General features: G+C 37.3%; 2 protein-coding genes across 2 annotated transcripts in view; both read right to left on the minus strand.

Moving 5' to 3' along the window:
* znf236 (zinc finger protein 236) overlaps positions 1 to 8,476 on the minus strand; it is a 68,935-nt gene extending 60,459 nt beyond the window's left edge. The window contains exon 1 of the mRNA XM_079445912.1: positions 8,365 to 8,476. Within this exon, the coding sequence (XP_079302038.1) occupies positions 8,365 to 8,416 (52 nt within the window). The 5' untranslated portion in view covers positions 8,417 to 8,476. The remainder of the gene's footprint in view (positions 1 to 8,364) is intronic.
* A 1,039-nt stretch (positions 8,477 to 9,515) lies between these two features.
* Positions 9,516 to 13,511, minus strand: part of znf407 (zinc finger protein 407) — a 56,879-nt gene continuing 52,883 nt past the window's right edge. Inside the window, exons 8-9 of the mRNA XM_079444136.1 lie at positions 12,680 to 12,858; positions 9,516 to 10,863 (exon numbers count right to left, since the gene is read on the minus strand). Of these exons, the coding sequence (XP_079300262.1) occupies positions 10,043 to 10,863; positions 12,680 to 12,858 (1,000 nt within the window). The 3' untranslated portion in view covers positions 9,516 to 10,042. The remainder of the gene's footprint in view (positions 10,864 to 12,679; positions 12,859 to 13,511) is intronic.

A 13,511-nucleotide genomic window follows, 5' to 3' on the forward strand; every position in this document is an offset into this window, starting at 1 on the left:
TTAGACCATATCAGTACCGAGACTGCTCTCATTAGACTTACAAACGACCTGCTCTTATCATCTGATCGTGGTTGTATCTCTCTATTAGGGCTACTGGATCTTAGCCCTGCGTTTGTCACTATCGACCACAACATTCTTTTAAATAGACTAGAAAATTATCTTGGCATTAGAGGAAGTGCACTGGATTGATTCTTAACTGAACCATAATCTTACTTATCTGACCGCCATCAATTCATGGCAGTAAATGAAGAGGTATCATACTTGAGTACCTCAAGGCTCATTGCTAGGCCCCTTACTTTTCATGCTTTACATGTTACCCATGGGAGATATGATCAGGAAACATGGTGTTAGCTTTCACTGTTATGCTGATGATACTCAGCTCTATGTTTCTTCGCGACCCAATGAAAAATACCAATTTGCAAAACTAACGGAATGTATAGTTGATATCAAAAACTGGATGACTAGCAATTTCTTACTACTAAAGTCTGAAAAAAAACAGGTGTTAATTATTGGACCAAAAACCCTTTGCATGTAATAACCTAGATCACTGTCTAATACTTGATGGCTGCTCTGTAAACTCTTCATCATCAGTTAGGAACCTAGGCGTACTTTTTGATGGCAATCTTTCCTTCGAAAAACATGTTTTTAGCATTTGTCAAACTGAATTTTTCCATCTTAAAAATATATCTAAATTACGACCTATGCTCTCAATGTCAAATGCAGAAACATTAATTCATGCGTTCATAACCTCGAAGCTAGATTATTGTAATGCTTTATTGGGTGGTTGCTCTGCGCGTTTAATAATCAAACTCCAGCTGGCCCAAAATGCAGCAGCTAGAGTTCTTACTAGAACCAGGAAGTATAACCATATTAGCCCGATTCTGTCAACACTGCACTGGCTCCCTATTAAGATCATTTTAAGATCTTGCTCTTTTCACACTATAGTCCTTCACGTCCGCTGCGATCTCAAAACTCTGGCCATTTGATAATACCTAGAATATCAAAATCATCTGCGGGCGGGAGATCGTTTATCTATTTAACGCCCAAACTCTGGAACAATCTGCCTAACACTGTTCGGGAAGCAGACACACTCTGTCAGTTTACATCTAGATTAAAGACCCATCTCTTTAACCTGGCTTACACATAATACACTATCGCATTTCTATAATTCAAATCCATTAAAGGATTGTTAGGCTGTATTAATTAGGTCAACCGGAACCGGGAACACTTCCCATAACACCCGATGTACTTGTTCAACACTAATATTAGTGATCCCTAATACCCAGATCCAGACTGTATCCATATAAGATGGTCACTGCAGCCACCCGTATCCAGTCCGTATCCAGATCAGATGGTGGATCAGCACCTAGAGATGACCTCTACAGCCCTGAATGCCAGCGGAGACCAGGATAACTAGATGAGCCCCAGAGACTGATCCCCAGTGAAGACCCTGCCTCCTAGACGGCCATCGGGACAAGACCACAGGAACCAGATGAGTCCTTTGCACAATCTGACTGTGCTACAGTATGGATTTAAACAGCTGATTTTGTCTGGCCTGAGGAGAATGACACTATTTCGACACACTATTTCCCCGTCTAAATACTGTAAACCGGATGTAAAGCCACCCAGCTTTATATCAAGCTGAAGTAAAGCTTTGTTGACACAATTTGCATTGTTAAATGCACTATTCAAATAATAGTGACTTGACAACAGCAGCAACGAGCACTCAGCGTGATTTCAAAAGAAACACATTTCAGCGTCAGATCGCCTTTTAACACAAACGAACAAAATTAATACTCTACTACTCAACTTGAGATGTTTCATTTGTTACAGGTATGTATGTACCGCAAAATGTTAAAAAAAAATCAATTTTCAGTGATGTAGGAGTAGCATTTACAGGGGAATATCCGATTGGTCCACTTAAACGGCAGATGCAAATGCACGTATCCGATCTGAAATCTGAAGCCTGAAACCGATCGGAGAATATCAGAATCCATGCAATTTTTTTTCCTGCTTACACGGTCGTGGGTCATATCCGATCTGTGCCACATGGGGGGAAAAAAAAAATCGGAATTGGGTCACTTGAACCATGCAGTGTAATGCGGCCTATATGTGATACTAAATCTGATACAGGTCAGATGTTTTGCAATGCGACTGCAGTCTGAACAGTCATGTCGGAATTCATGCGACTTTTACGTCACTTTAGACAGACATATTAATTTCGCGCAGAAGGGAGTCACTTCAAAGATTTTACATACCCAAAGTTATCAAGACAGTTGTGAAAGGTAATCAGTGGAAGTGTGATGTGTCAGAATTACAGTAACATCCATGGGCGGTGCTAGGGAGGGGTTAGCAGGTGCTCCAGCACCCCCAAGAAAAACCAAAGCACCCTCATAAAAAATAAAATAAAATAAAAACATTTGACTCATTACACATGCATAACTACTGCAATGCAATACAACGTGACGTGATTTGCAGTCACATGTAATGTCAGCATTTTATTTTAAAAATGGATCGGTTCCTTGTGCCATGTAGCCTAGGCCTGCCCCCGACCAAAGATTTTTCTAGTCAATAGTTGCACATATTAAATTGATTAGTAAATTGAGTGCGGAATAATACGCCTAAATGCCTATATTAAAAGATAGGCATTTAGGCGTATTATTCCGCACTCAAGCGCACACACATACCGGCTAAAATAGCGATTATGAATGCATCGGGGGAAAATAAGACATTTTAATTATTTATTAAATATTTTTGTCTGTGAGCTGGTTCATTGTTGTGATGCGCTCCATTCACGGAGACTGCATGAGACGACAGAAAGCACATCCAAAAATGATTGGAGTATTTTAAGCTTTTTCAGAAGGAAACAAATATAAATAAATGAATAAAAATGATTGCGTGGGCGCCCCATGTCATACAGTAGGCTAAGCAGGATAATACTCCCACACTCCTCATAACAGTCATTCTTGAGAATGGGACAAAACAGGATTGAAAAATTAAAATTTTGTTTTCAGACAAATGAGACTACATTTATGTATCTGTACTAAGCTACTGAGCTATGTGTTGATACAACCTCCCAACTTTTCTCTTTTTTGAACAAAATGTGCTTTTTACCTTGGACTGTGTATTATAATTTCAACTTTATCTTTAACAGCATTCAAGATGTTTTTAACATTTCAAAACACATTTTCATGTTAGCAGATAGATTACACTTTCACGTGTGACCAACAATTCCTCAACAAATATTAAATATCATAATGAAATATTATAAAAATATTAATCTGACGGAGGTGACAGAACTAACGGAGGTGACAGAACTAACGGAGTTGACGCATCTGACAGGGGTGAGGAAACCTGAATTTGTAGTCATTTTAACTATCAAATACATTGGATCAATCAATTACTGTACTAAAACAATCACAACAAACAGTGTGTATGTTATTGTTCATAAAGCTTTTATTCAAGAGTCACATTTAAGTATTTTTGGAACACAAAATCTGATGGTGGTGACATCTGACGGTGTTGGCAAATTTGGTATTTCTTTCGCAAAACAAATGTAGAAGCCATTTTGTTTTTTCTGTTGATGCTAGATGCTAATGGAAACTGCTTCAGGAGAATAAAATGAAATTATTTTTCCTCAGAAATTATTATTAATATATATTTATCTTTATTTAACTTATATCATTATCATTAATGAATGACTGGCATACGTCTTTACATTATAATTAGTCTTTCCTTGTATATATGACCAATAGTAAACAATTTTTAAGAAAGATAATACAGAATTTTTACACAAGACTTGGAATGTAGAGCAGATTGTACACTGCTTTAATGGTGCCTTTCTATTGGTCCTTCAGTAATCATTCAAATATACTGATTTCTGATTATTATCAGTTGAAAACAGTTGTGCTGCTCAATATGTTTGTGGAAAATATGATACATTACCATTCAGTCTAATGTAAGATTTAAAAAATAGCCTAAATTAATAATTTTATTTAACAAGGTTGCATTAAATTAATTTAAGTGACAGTAAAGATATTTATACTTCAATTATTTATATTTCAAATAAGTGCTGAATTCTTTAACTTTGTGTTTATCAAATAATCCTGAAAAAAATTAAAGTAGGGCCTGTCACAGTTTCCACAAAAATATTAAGCAAAAATATATATTAAAAAAATTAAGTTTTCAGTATTGATAACAATGACCATTAGTAATAATATAATAATTAAGCAGTAAAACAGCATATTAGAATGATTTCTGCGGGAACGTGACACTAAAGACTGGAGTAATGATTAATAGAAAACCACTATATTTAAGTGTAATATCTCATAGTATATCTAATAGTATTAATATTTGTAACTGTATTTTTGATCAAATAAATTTCAGCCTTCTTTCAAAAAAATAAATGAATAGATAAAAAGTCTTAATTATTTTAAACATTTGACCGCCAGTGTGTGATGCATGTGAAAAAGCAAATTATATTTTTTATTAGGCTATAATTCCTAATCACGGCACTTGACGGTGCTTACTAAGTCTTCCGATTTACAATGGTCTAGTCTAGAGTAATAGAGTATTTTACCATGCCAATTCCTTGAACACTCACTGCTACTTGTACAAGGAACTTTCTGTTTGTTGAAAGATAGTATTTCTCCATATGACATAGATACAGCTGGATTTCTGTTCAAAAACTTTGTGAGCCATTTTGAGAGATTATATGGCAAATGTCATGTCAGTTTCAATGTGCACATTCTAGAGCATGCTGCACAGTCTGTAAGGAACTGGGGTCCACTATGGTGCCAGAGTGCTTTTACTTTTGAAAATAAAATCATCACGGCATCAGCGTAGCACCATTCTAGAGATTATCCACTGGACACAAGGATGCGCTATTTTTGTTCAAATCAAAGCGTAAATAACGGAGAATAGCGTATTCTTGTGTTTCAGCTGATACAGAAGAGCGTACGCAGTTTGTGTGCAGTGCATAATCTCTAAAATGGCACTACGCTGACGTGGACGCGTATTTTCTTTGTGTACAAAAAGTATTCTTGTCGCATCATAAAATTCAGATTGAACCACTGATGGCAAATGGACTATCCTGACGATGCTTTTCATACTTTTCTGTGCCTTGACAGTGAGAGTTACTTGGCAGTCAATGGGACAGTCACAAGCCTCCCGGCTTTCATCTAAAATATCTTAAATTGTGTTCCGAAGACAAACAAAGCATTTACGGGTTTGGAACGACATGGATTAATGACTACATTTTTATCACTGAGTCAGCCATGCATTGGAGATCACGGCAACAAATGATTGAGCACTTCCTGTAGCAGGAGGAACACTCACAAAAGTCATGTCTGCTGACATAGCAAGACATAGAGGTCCTGGAGGCAACCCAGACACCCCTAAAACCTCTTCAGGACTTCACAAATGCTCTGTCAGGTGTATGTTACCATCTCATATGTCAAACCTGTGATTCAACACGTCTCCTGGCACATGAACAGTATGATAGCAAGCTGTTCAAATCCATCAAGACCTGCATTGTTGATTACTTTAATGGCAAGTACGCTGTCAGACATGGCCTCACTTGTGGATTCACAGTTTAGAATGCAAATGAGACAAATACATCTCAAGAGAAAAGATCAATGCAGTGAAAAACCAAGTTGTCTTACAGTACATTTCCACTGGCACGTAGCGAGCACAGCCGAGCGAGCGTTTTCAATTCATTCCTATGGAAGTTGAGCTTAAATGCTTGCGCGGTGCATTATGGGATTGAAAGCAGCACGGAGAAAGCGTTGAGAGCTGCCGAGAGCATCAAAAAGGTTGGGCATTCCTCGACTTTGTGCAAACATTGAGCGAAAAAAAACCCCAGCGACAACCAATTGCTGTGAAAAGTAGGCAAGGCAAGATTTTGACACATGTTTCCGAGTGTTTGCTGAACTGGTGAATTACTGAGCTGAGATCACTAACCTTTGAAAAAGTCATGCAAAATTAAATGCACTTTGCATGCTTTCATTATAACCGCTGTTAAAAGATGATGATGAAACGTAAACAGGGTGTAGGGGAAAGTGGGGTGAGTTTGTGCCAGTTTTTACTCAAAGTGACTTTAAAGTGAGGTCATGACAGTAATGCCTTCAACTTAAGAATGTACATATATTTCAGGATGTGGTGCATCCCTGAGAACAACAACTTTGGATCTGAAATAAATTGTTTCAGAAATATAGCTTTTGGGGAAAAAGTGGTCTTGTGGCACAACTTGCCCCTGGTGCGGGGTAAGTTGTGCCTTTGGGGAGAATACGTTGGGGTAAATTGTGCCAGTGATTTCTGAAGTAAAACAGAACATTTTAATGTTATGAACTGTAATGCTATATGAAAGCAAGACAAACTCAATACAAAATTACTTATTTAAGGTTTATTTAGATATTGTCACCCTATAAAACTGTTGGAATAAGTAATATTTTGTCGTTTTGGGGAAAACACAAAAAACTTAAATACACAATATTTGATATTTGTGAATCATTTCAGGCCATCACCTCTAGGGATGACTGGCAGAACTTAACCCAGGCCCTTTGGCACAAATCACCCCAGACCCACAAGTTTGAAAAACTAGCATGATCCAGATGTTAAGAGCTAACATCATGCCAACTGTATAGACTCATTGTGTAGCCTGCTAAAGCACTAAAACATGTGTGAAATGTTTTCAAACTTATCTATAATTGTTCAGACACTACAATCAAAAAACCTTGATCATAGAAATTTTACTTTGAAAGGAAAAAAACTGGTTTTTGAGCTAAAATGTGTTTACGTCTCATGCCATGTGTCTCTTCTTTGGAGGATGAGTAAAATGGATGGCTTTTCAAAATTATGTGGTCACATGACCAATTTCTTCTATGGTTTTCCAGAAACAAGGGGTGGAACTACTTCCCCCCTGGCACAAATCACCCCACTCTCCCCTAAACATTGTTTTCAGAGGCGTGCTCTGCCCTAAATTTGACACGACCCAAAGTAGTGGAGTTGTAGCGCTGCCAGCGGCACTAAACACAGATTTGATGCTGTAGTGGAAATCACTTCCATGGTCCGGTAGTGGGTCACGACTCAGTGGTTGGGGACCTCTGTAATATATGATTCATTTGTTGAATTAATAAAAAAAAAACTAGCAAAGGCCTTCAGTTTACCACGTCCTTTCACTTTTCAGCTTCAGCTCAAACAGCAATGTCTGACATACTGAAAAGGACTAGATTATTTAAAACAATTATATTCCTTTAATCCATGTTCCTTTCATATATGGGAAAAACTGACAAAAATACCCATCCCTAGCATGTTTCCCTTATTTATGTGATCATGTATGCATTTATTTATGCCCTTCAGAAGCTACATAAGACACTTAGCCTACGTGTTTCACAGAAGATAAAATAAGCACAATTTACCCCAATTATCCTGTTCACAAAGTTTTACAACTTCAGCTCTGAAAGCTATCTTCAAGCATTAATGAATTCTACTTCTTTGCTACTTCTGAGTAAATGAGGTTAATCCAGATCAGATGCCTCAGCATCCTTTTATTAAAAAAAAAAACTTCTGTAGATTTAATATATTTTGCAACTTTTCAATTAATTTAATGAAATGTTTTGTAAATTTTTCACTTTAGAGCCAGGCTGTGAAAATCGTGTTATATAAACTATAATAAACTGTTAAACTTTAACAATGACAGCTGGGCTGTTGCCTAAACTGGTTAGTTCAACACAGACTGAACATGCCAAATATGTGTCCGTTAACATAAAAGTACCGTGCATTCACAACAACAAGAAACACTTCAACCAGTTTTGGTCATTTGGCTGACCACTAAGTCGGAATCCACTGGTTTACTCTTTTTAGAGACGTTTTGGTTGTTTGACCGCTAACAAAGCCTTAAGACCAACTAAATATTAGCTTAAACCAGACCGATTAAACACATTATGTAAATACTATATAGTATCATCACTGTATCGGTGCATAAATCCCCAAAATAGACACATCTTACATAACTGCCCGACAACTTCTACCCCCTCCTTACAGGAAGCACTAGCTAACATTAGCAACGATGCCAAGCACCCCAAAATCCCAGTTTAATGAAATGTATTAAATGTTCAGCGAGAGTATGGAGCAGAATCTGAGCTCTCCCGCACATGACCGAGTTATTAATATCATTCCGCCGCTTTCACAAAACACAAAGATACACGCGCGCGCGCGCAACCCAAACACTGTATCCGGGGACTATATACACACGCTTCAAATGATTTTCTCTAACCTTCTGTTGCATTTTCGTCATGCACTATGCACGTAAACAAATAGTTTATGGTGTGAAGTTTTTATTTGTGAGACTGCAGTGGACTTTACCGATTTCGCTGTCATCTTTAATCCTTTGTTTTCGCGGCCGGCCCCGCGGCATAGTTCCAGTTTCTAGAGCGGGTGTAGTGTGAGCGATGGGGACTTCAGAATGGCGACCGGCTTCAGTGAGCCGAGGCTGGAGGAGGCGACATCTACCGGACACTCTCAAATAAGCACTGCTTGCGTTTGTTTTCAGTATCGGACAAGAAACATATTACAATTTACAAAACATTGTAAAGGTACAATATATCTGCATTTTATCAAATAAACTGAATGTAGCTACTGGACCATATTTTATTATATGACGTAGATTTTAATTTAATTTCATTGATTCAATTACCTGCTTTGCATTTGATATGATTCTGATACTTTTGTTCCACTTTTATTTTATTTTAACGATACCAATATTTATTATTTCTTAAATGGTGATTTTTCAAAATGATGTTTATTTTTAGGAAAAAATAAGGAGAGAGTGAGAGATCATAAGGCAAATCACATCCACATTACACACAATGTACATTAATAACAGATTACTAAAGCAAATAGAAGCACAATTAAAAAAAAAAAAAGTTTATACCAATAGGTGTAAAGAATAATCCAGAATTTTATATTTTTGAGAATTGTATATAGTATTTTCTATAATACCAACAACAGAAATCATTTACACGTTCACTGCAAAAAAATAAATAAAAAATAATTCTTCCTTAGTATTTTTTTTGTCTTGTTTACTAGTATAAATATCTAAAAATTCTTAACGATATTAAGAATAAGATATTAAGAATTTAAAAATTAAAATAATCTTAATTCAAAGGCTAAACTTTTTCCCACTGGCAGATATTTTTACTTATTTTAAGCAAAAACGAACAAAATGTGAGTATAACAAAAAAAACATTTATTTCATCATGAGATTTTCTCCCCACTTTATATAGTTTTACTTCAATGATAGGTTAGAATTTTTTGAATGAAAGATAAAAAAGATAAACAATGAGGATTTCCATAACCTACTTCTGCTTTCTTCATTTTAAACTATTTCAGCTTCCTGGCAGCAATATTAATCGAGATGATTACCCAGATAAGCGCTGATTTACAGGCATAGCCTGTCTTTAATAATAATAATAAAAAAATAAAAAAAACTAAAATGTACTTCAAACAACAACCAAATGTGCCAACAAACTGGTCAGTTCTTTATTTACAGGACCTTAGCAAGTCAAACTCTCAAAAAGTAAACTTTTAAATGGTAAATTTACTGGAAAATATCTTCAGAAGTTCACATATTTAATAATAATAATAAAACAATCACAAGCAGGTCATAAATATACATTTTTCATTTAAACAGTTTATGAGAATTAATATAGATGATCTTGTATTAATCATGTATGAATGTTGTCTGGAGATTTGTTAAGATGTCTAGTCCTCAATCCTGAATCCACTTACTGCACAAGAAAAGGTATTTCAAAACTAAAATACATAAAGGAATAAGACACAGAAGGTGTATGTTTAACAAGGTTTTCGTTAGGTATCTAAACATCTACATATGTTTAACTGAAAAAAGAGAAGCAGTCTATCCTAAAAAGCTTGGTTTTGACATATATTAGATTTTGACCTGAGTTCACCCTCTTATAAGAAAAGTCACCAGGCAGTGGATTTCAAATTCAGTAAAATCTACTCCCAATCCCTCGTCTTCACCTCATTCAGGACTAATTTCTGAGTAAACTATCGTCTCCTGTCTGGATGGGTCCTCTACAGTGCCCTCAACATGCAGGGTAGAGTCGTCCAGCTGTGTGACTATGTAATGTGTCCCCTCGTCATTGACGATAACTTGAGTAAGACCCTCCTTCATCATCAGCTGACTGGCAGCAAACTGTAGCACCTCTTGCATTTCCTCAGATGTGTGCTCATGGGTAGAGCCCATTACCTGAGCCACCACACCTACTTCTGCCCTCTCCTCATATACCTGGCCTTCACTTTGTCTCTGTGTCTGAGAGGTCTGACCTTCACACTTCTCTTCTGGCACATGTTCTGACACTGAGGTGGTGGTGGTAATCCCTCCCTCTCTAGTGCCGCCCTGTTGGCCCAACTCTGTCACGGCACAAAGCAAAGCATCCAGAGCGGAGGAAGACTCGGACATACTGTGCACAGCCTCCTCCCCTTCCTGTCTTGCTTCTCCTACAGTCTCTCTGGAAGACTCCACCAGCACGTACTGAGTGGTCTGCCCTCCTGTCACTGTAGACACTTCTCGACCAGATGTGATGAGCTGCCCATCCTCAGTGATGTGTAGCACTTCGGCCAGCTGACTAGACATAGCAAGGGTCTGTAAAGTGGCAGCAGCCGACTCCTCCAGGGCCTGATCGATGGCCACCTCTCCCCCGCCGTAGCCCTGAATGATGATGACCTGCTGAACAGCCTCAGAACCCAGTTCACTCTCATCAGGGGTGAATGAAGACTCTGCCTGGACAAAGGATGCCCCCTGTCCCTTCAGACGGCACTCGAAGGACTTGGACACGATTCCTGCCACAAACACAGCAGAGTAGAAAGACATTCTGTAGGTCAAGTCTGCCTGTAAAGCATTTATTTTGTTGTACAATAGACAAATAACATTCTGTACCCTAAAACAAAGTGAATTTGAGTAACATTTATTTTATTACTAGTCCCACAAATCCTTTCTTCCCTTCCGCACACACACTTAGCATTTTAAGATGGATCCCGCACCGCGCATAGTTGCATCAGACCTCTATTTTGTAGGTCAATATGACCATTTTACATTTACATTTAGTCATTTAGCAGACGCTTTTATCCAATGCGATTTTATATGAGACTGATCTGCCAGTTAATACTGAAAAAAAGGCACAATAGGGTCCAGATACAGCCAGTATTAGCAAGTATCATGAAGTTTTCTTTGACTTTTTCATTGTCATTGTTAAAGGGGTGCTAAAGTCTCAGGTGCTCCCAGAATGTCTGTGAAAATTGAGCTCAAAATACCCCACAGATAATTTATTATTCCACACTGTAAATGGCTTTTTTATGTTCAAATTTTTTATTGAGTGGAAAGTACAGACATAATTATTGAGACAACAGACATAGTGAAAGCAATCCACATTTTCAGAAGAAGAAGAAAAAGCCCCAAAGATTGCAGTATTAAGGCAGACATCAACTTTGGTTTTGAATATTTTGGACATAGTCTCAAAATAATTGTTCCAATAGTTACGCAGTACTGGACAGAAAAAAAAGCAAAAACATCTATCGCGACTGTCGTCAACATTGGAGTAAATTGCAGAGAGTCGAGCTTTGGAGATAAAAAAAAACTGCATACCGACGTATATTATGAGGTAATCATTCCTCATAGTTACACAGCCTGTAAGGAGCTATAAATACTATTAAAGTGTGAGAATTAATCTGCGCTACAGATATGCGTCTCTGGTAAATCATTTTGCGACTGCTGTGCATAGGAGGCATCTCAGATCAATGCCTCAGAGATCTAACAGCGCTCGTCAATGTCAAAATAATTGAGATGGCCAATCAAATTAGGTAGTAGGTAGTTTTGCAGTTCATAGAAGCAGACAGCTATATCCAGTGATGCAAACTACTCAACTTTATGCCTCAAATATGGCCATTTTGAGAGAGAGAGAGATTAAAGTTGCGTGTGTGAATTACCTGTGAGTAATTATGAGTTGAGTTACTTCAAAAACAGTGATTTTACACCCTTGTTCCTGAGAAATATAATGTAGCGATTCAGTATGATAAGAGCTCCTGAATGTTTCTGTGCATGCAGCGCGATCTCTGATCTCTGTCAGTTAATGAAAAAGTGCTTCAGAAACTATTTGTATGATAATCAAATATAGATTTTAATCTGAACATTTAAAAATGCTTATGTACTGTGTAAATACAAATGCATTTAAACGTGAGTGTGTGTGTGTGTGTGGGGGGGGGGGTGTACTGGCACAGTGGTCAACCAGAAAAATTTAAAATGGCACTTCATGCACAAAAGGTTGCTGACCCCTGCTTTAGACCAAAGTATTAACAATGAAAACTGAAAATGTTTGAGGATCATTTCTATTTTGTTTTAGTTACTTCTAAAGTAAGGCATGATAATTTCAGTTAATTTTAGTTTTTGTGGAAAAATTACTTTCAGATTTATTTAATTTTTCAAGATTATTTTTTGGAATTTCTTTTCAGTTTTAGTTTAAGTTCAGGTAACTATAATAACCTCGCTATATATGAGACACTGATGGGAACAAGAGAAGGCTTAAGGTTTGATCCCATAGCGTCATCTCTCTTTTAAATTTATTTGAAAAAGATAGGGAAAAGTGCAAGACAGATATAGTACCTGCATGTAAGTAAGCCAGGTCTGGGTTCTCAATGTCAGGGTGAGTCTCTTTGAGATGATTTCTGAAGTCCATTGGGGCATTGGTGGCGTAGCTGCACTTGGGACAGTTATACATCTTCACCCCCTCATGCTTGCCTGTGTGCAGGATGTGTTTTCGGATATTCTCTGCACAGTTGGATCTAATAAAAGAAGGAACATTTTATTCAAATCCAAACAACAACCTAAGATTTCAACGAAACAGGAAGCCAGGGAGAGGAGAGGAAAAGAGAGAAGAGAATAGATGCAAACAGCAACTTGAGCGCATCATTATTATATCCCATTATTATATACAGTGCCCTCCAAAAATATTGGAACAGTAAAGACACAATTGCTCTGTTGGCTGTGGAGTCAAGACATTTACAAATATAATTAAAATATGAATATGAGACAAAACTACAGAATGTCACATTTTATTATTGGGTGATTCAACACAGATGTTTTACCAGCTAAGAAGATCAGCACTTTTAGAGTTTCATCCCTCTATCTGATGGGAGCATAAGTATTGGAACAGTTGCCTCACAGGTCTTTCTAAGTGATCAGCTGTGTCCTGTTGCATTCATTCTTCAGATATTAAAAGTAGGGAATGTGTCGTATCAGTTATATCCATTACTTCTACATTCTGAATCTTGCATTCGATGATGACACACAAACCAGGATGAAGATGAGGTAACTGACTTTGAGAGAAAAGCAAGCAATTTGGATGCTAAAAGAAAAGAGGAAGTCAGTTAGAGCTCTAGCAAAAATAAAGGGCATGGAGAAATCAAGAGTTTGGAAACCACAAGTGACACCAGCA

Source organism: Barbus barbus (assembly GCF_936440315.1).
Source record: "Barbus barbus genome assembly, chromosome: 21".
Taxonomy (NCBI): Eukaryota; Metazoa; Chordata; class Actinopteri; order Cypriniformes; family Cyprinidae; genus Barbus; species Barbus barbus.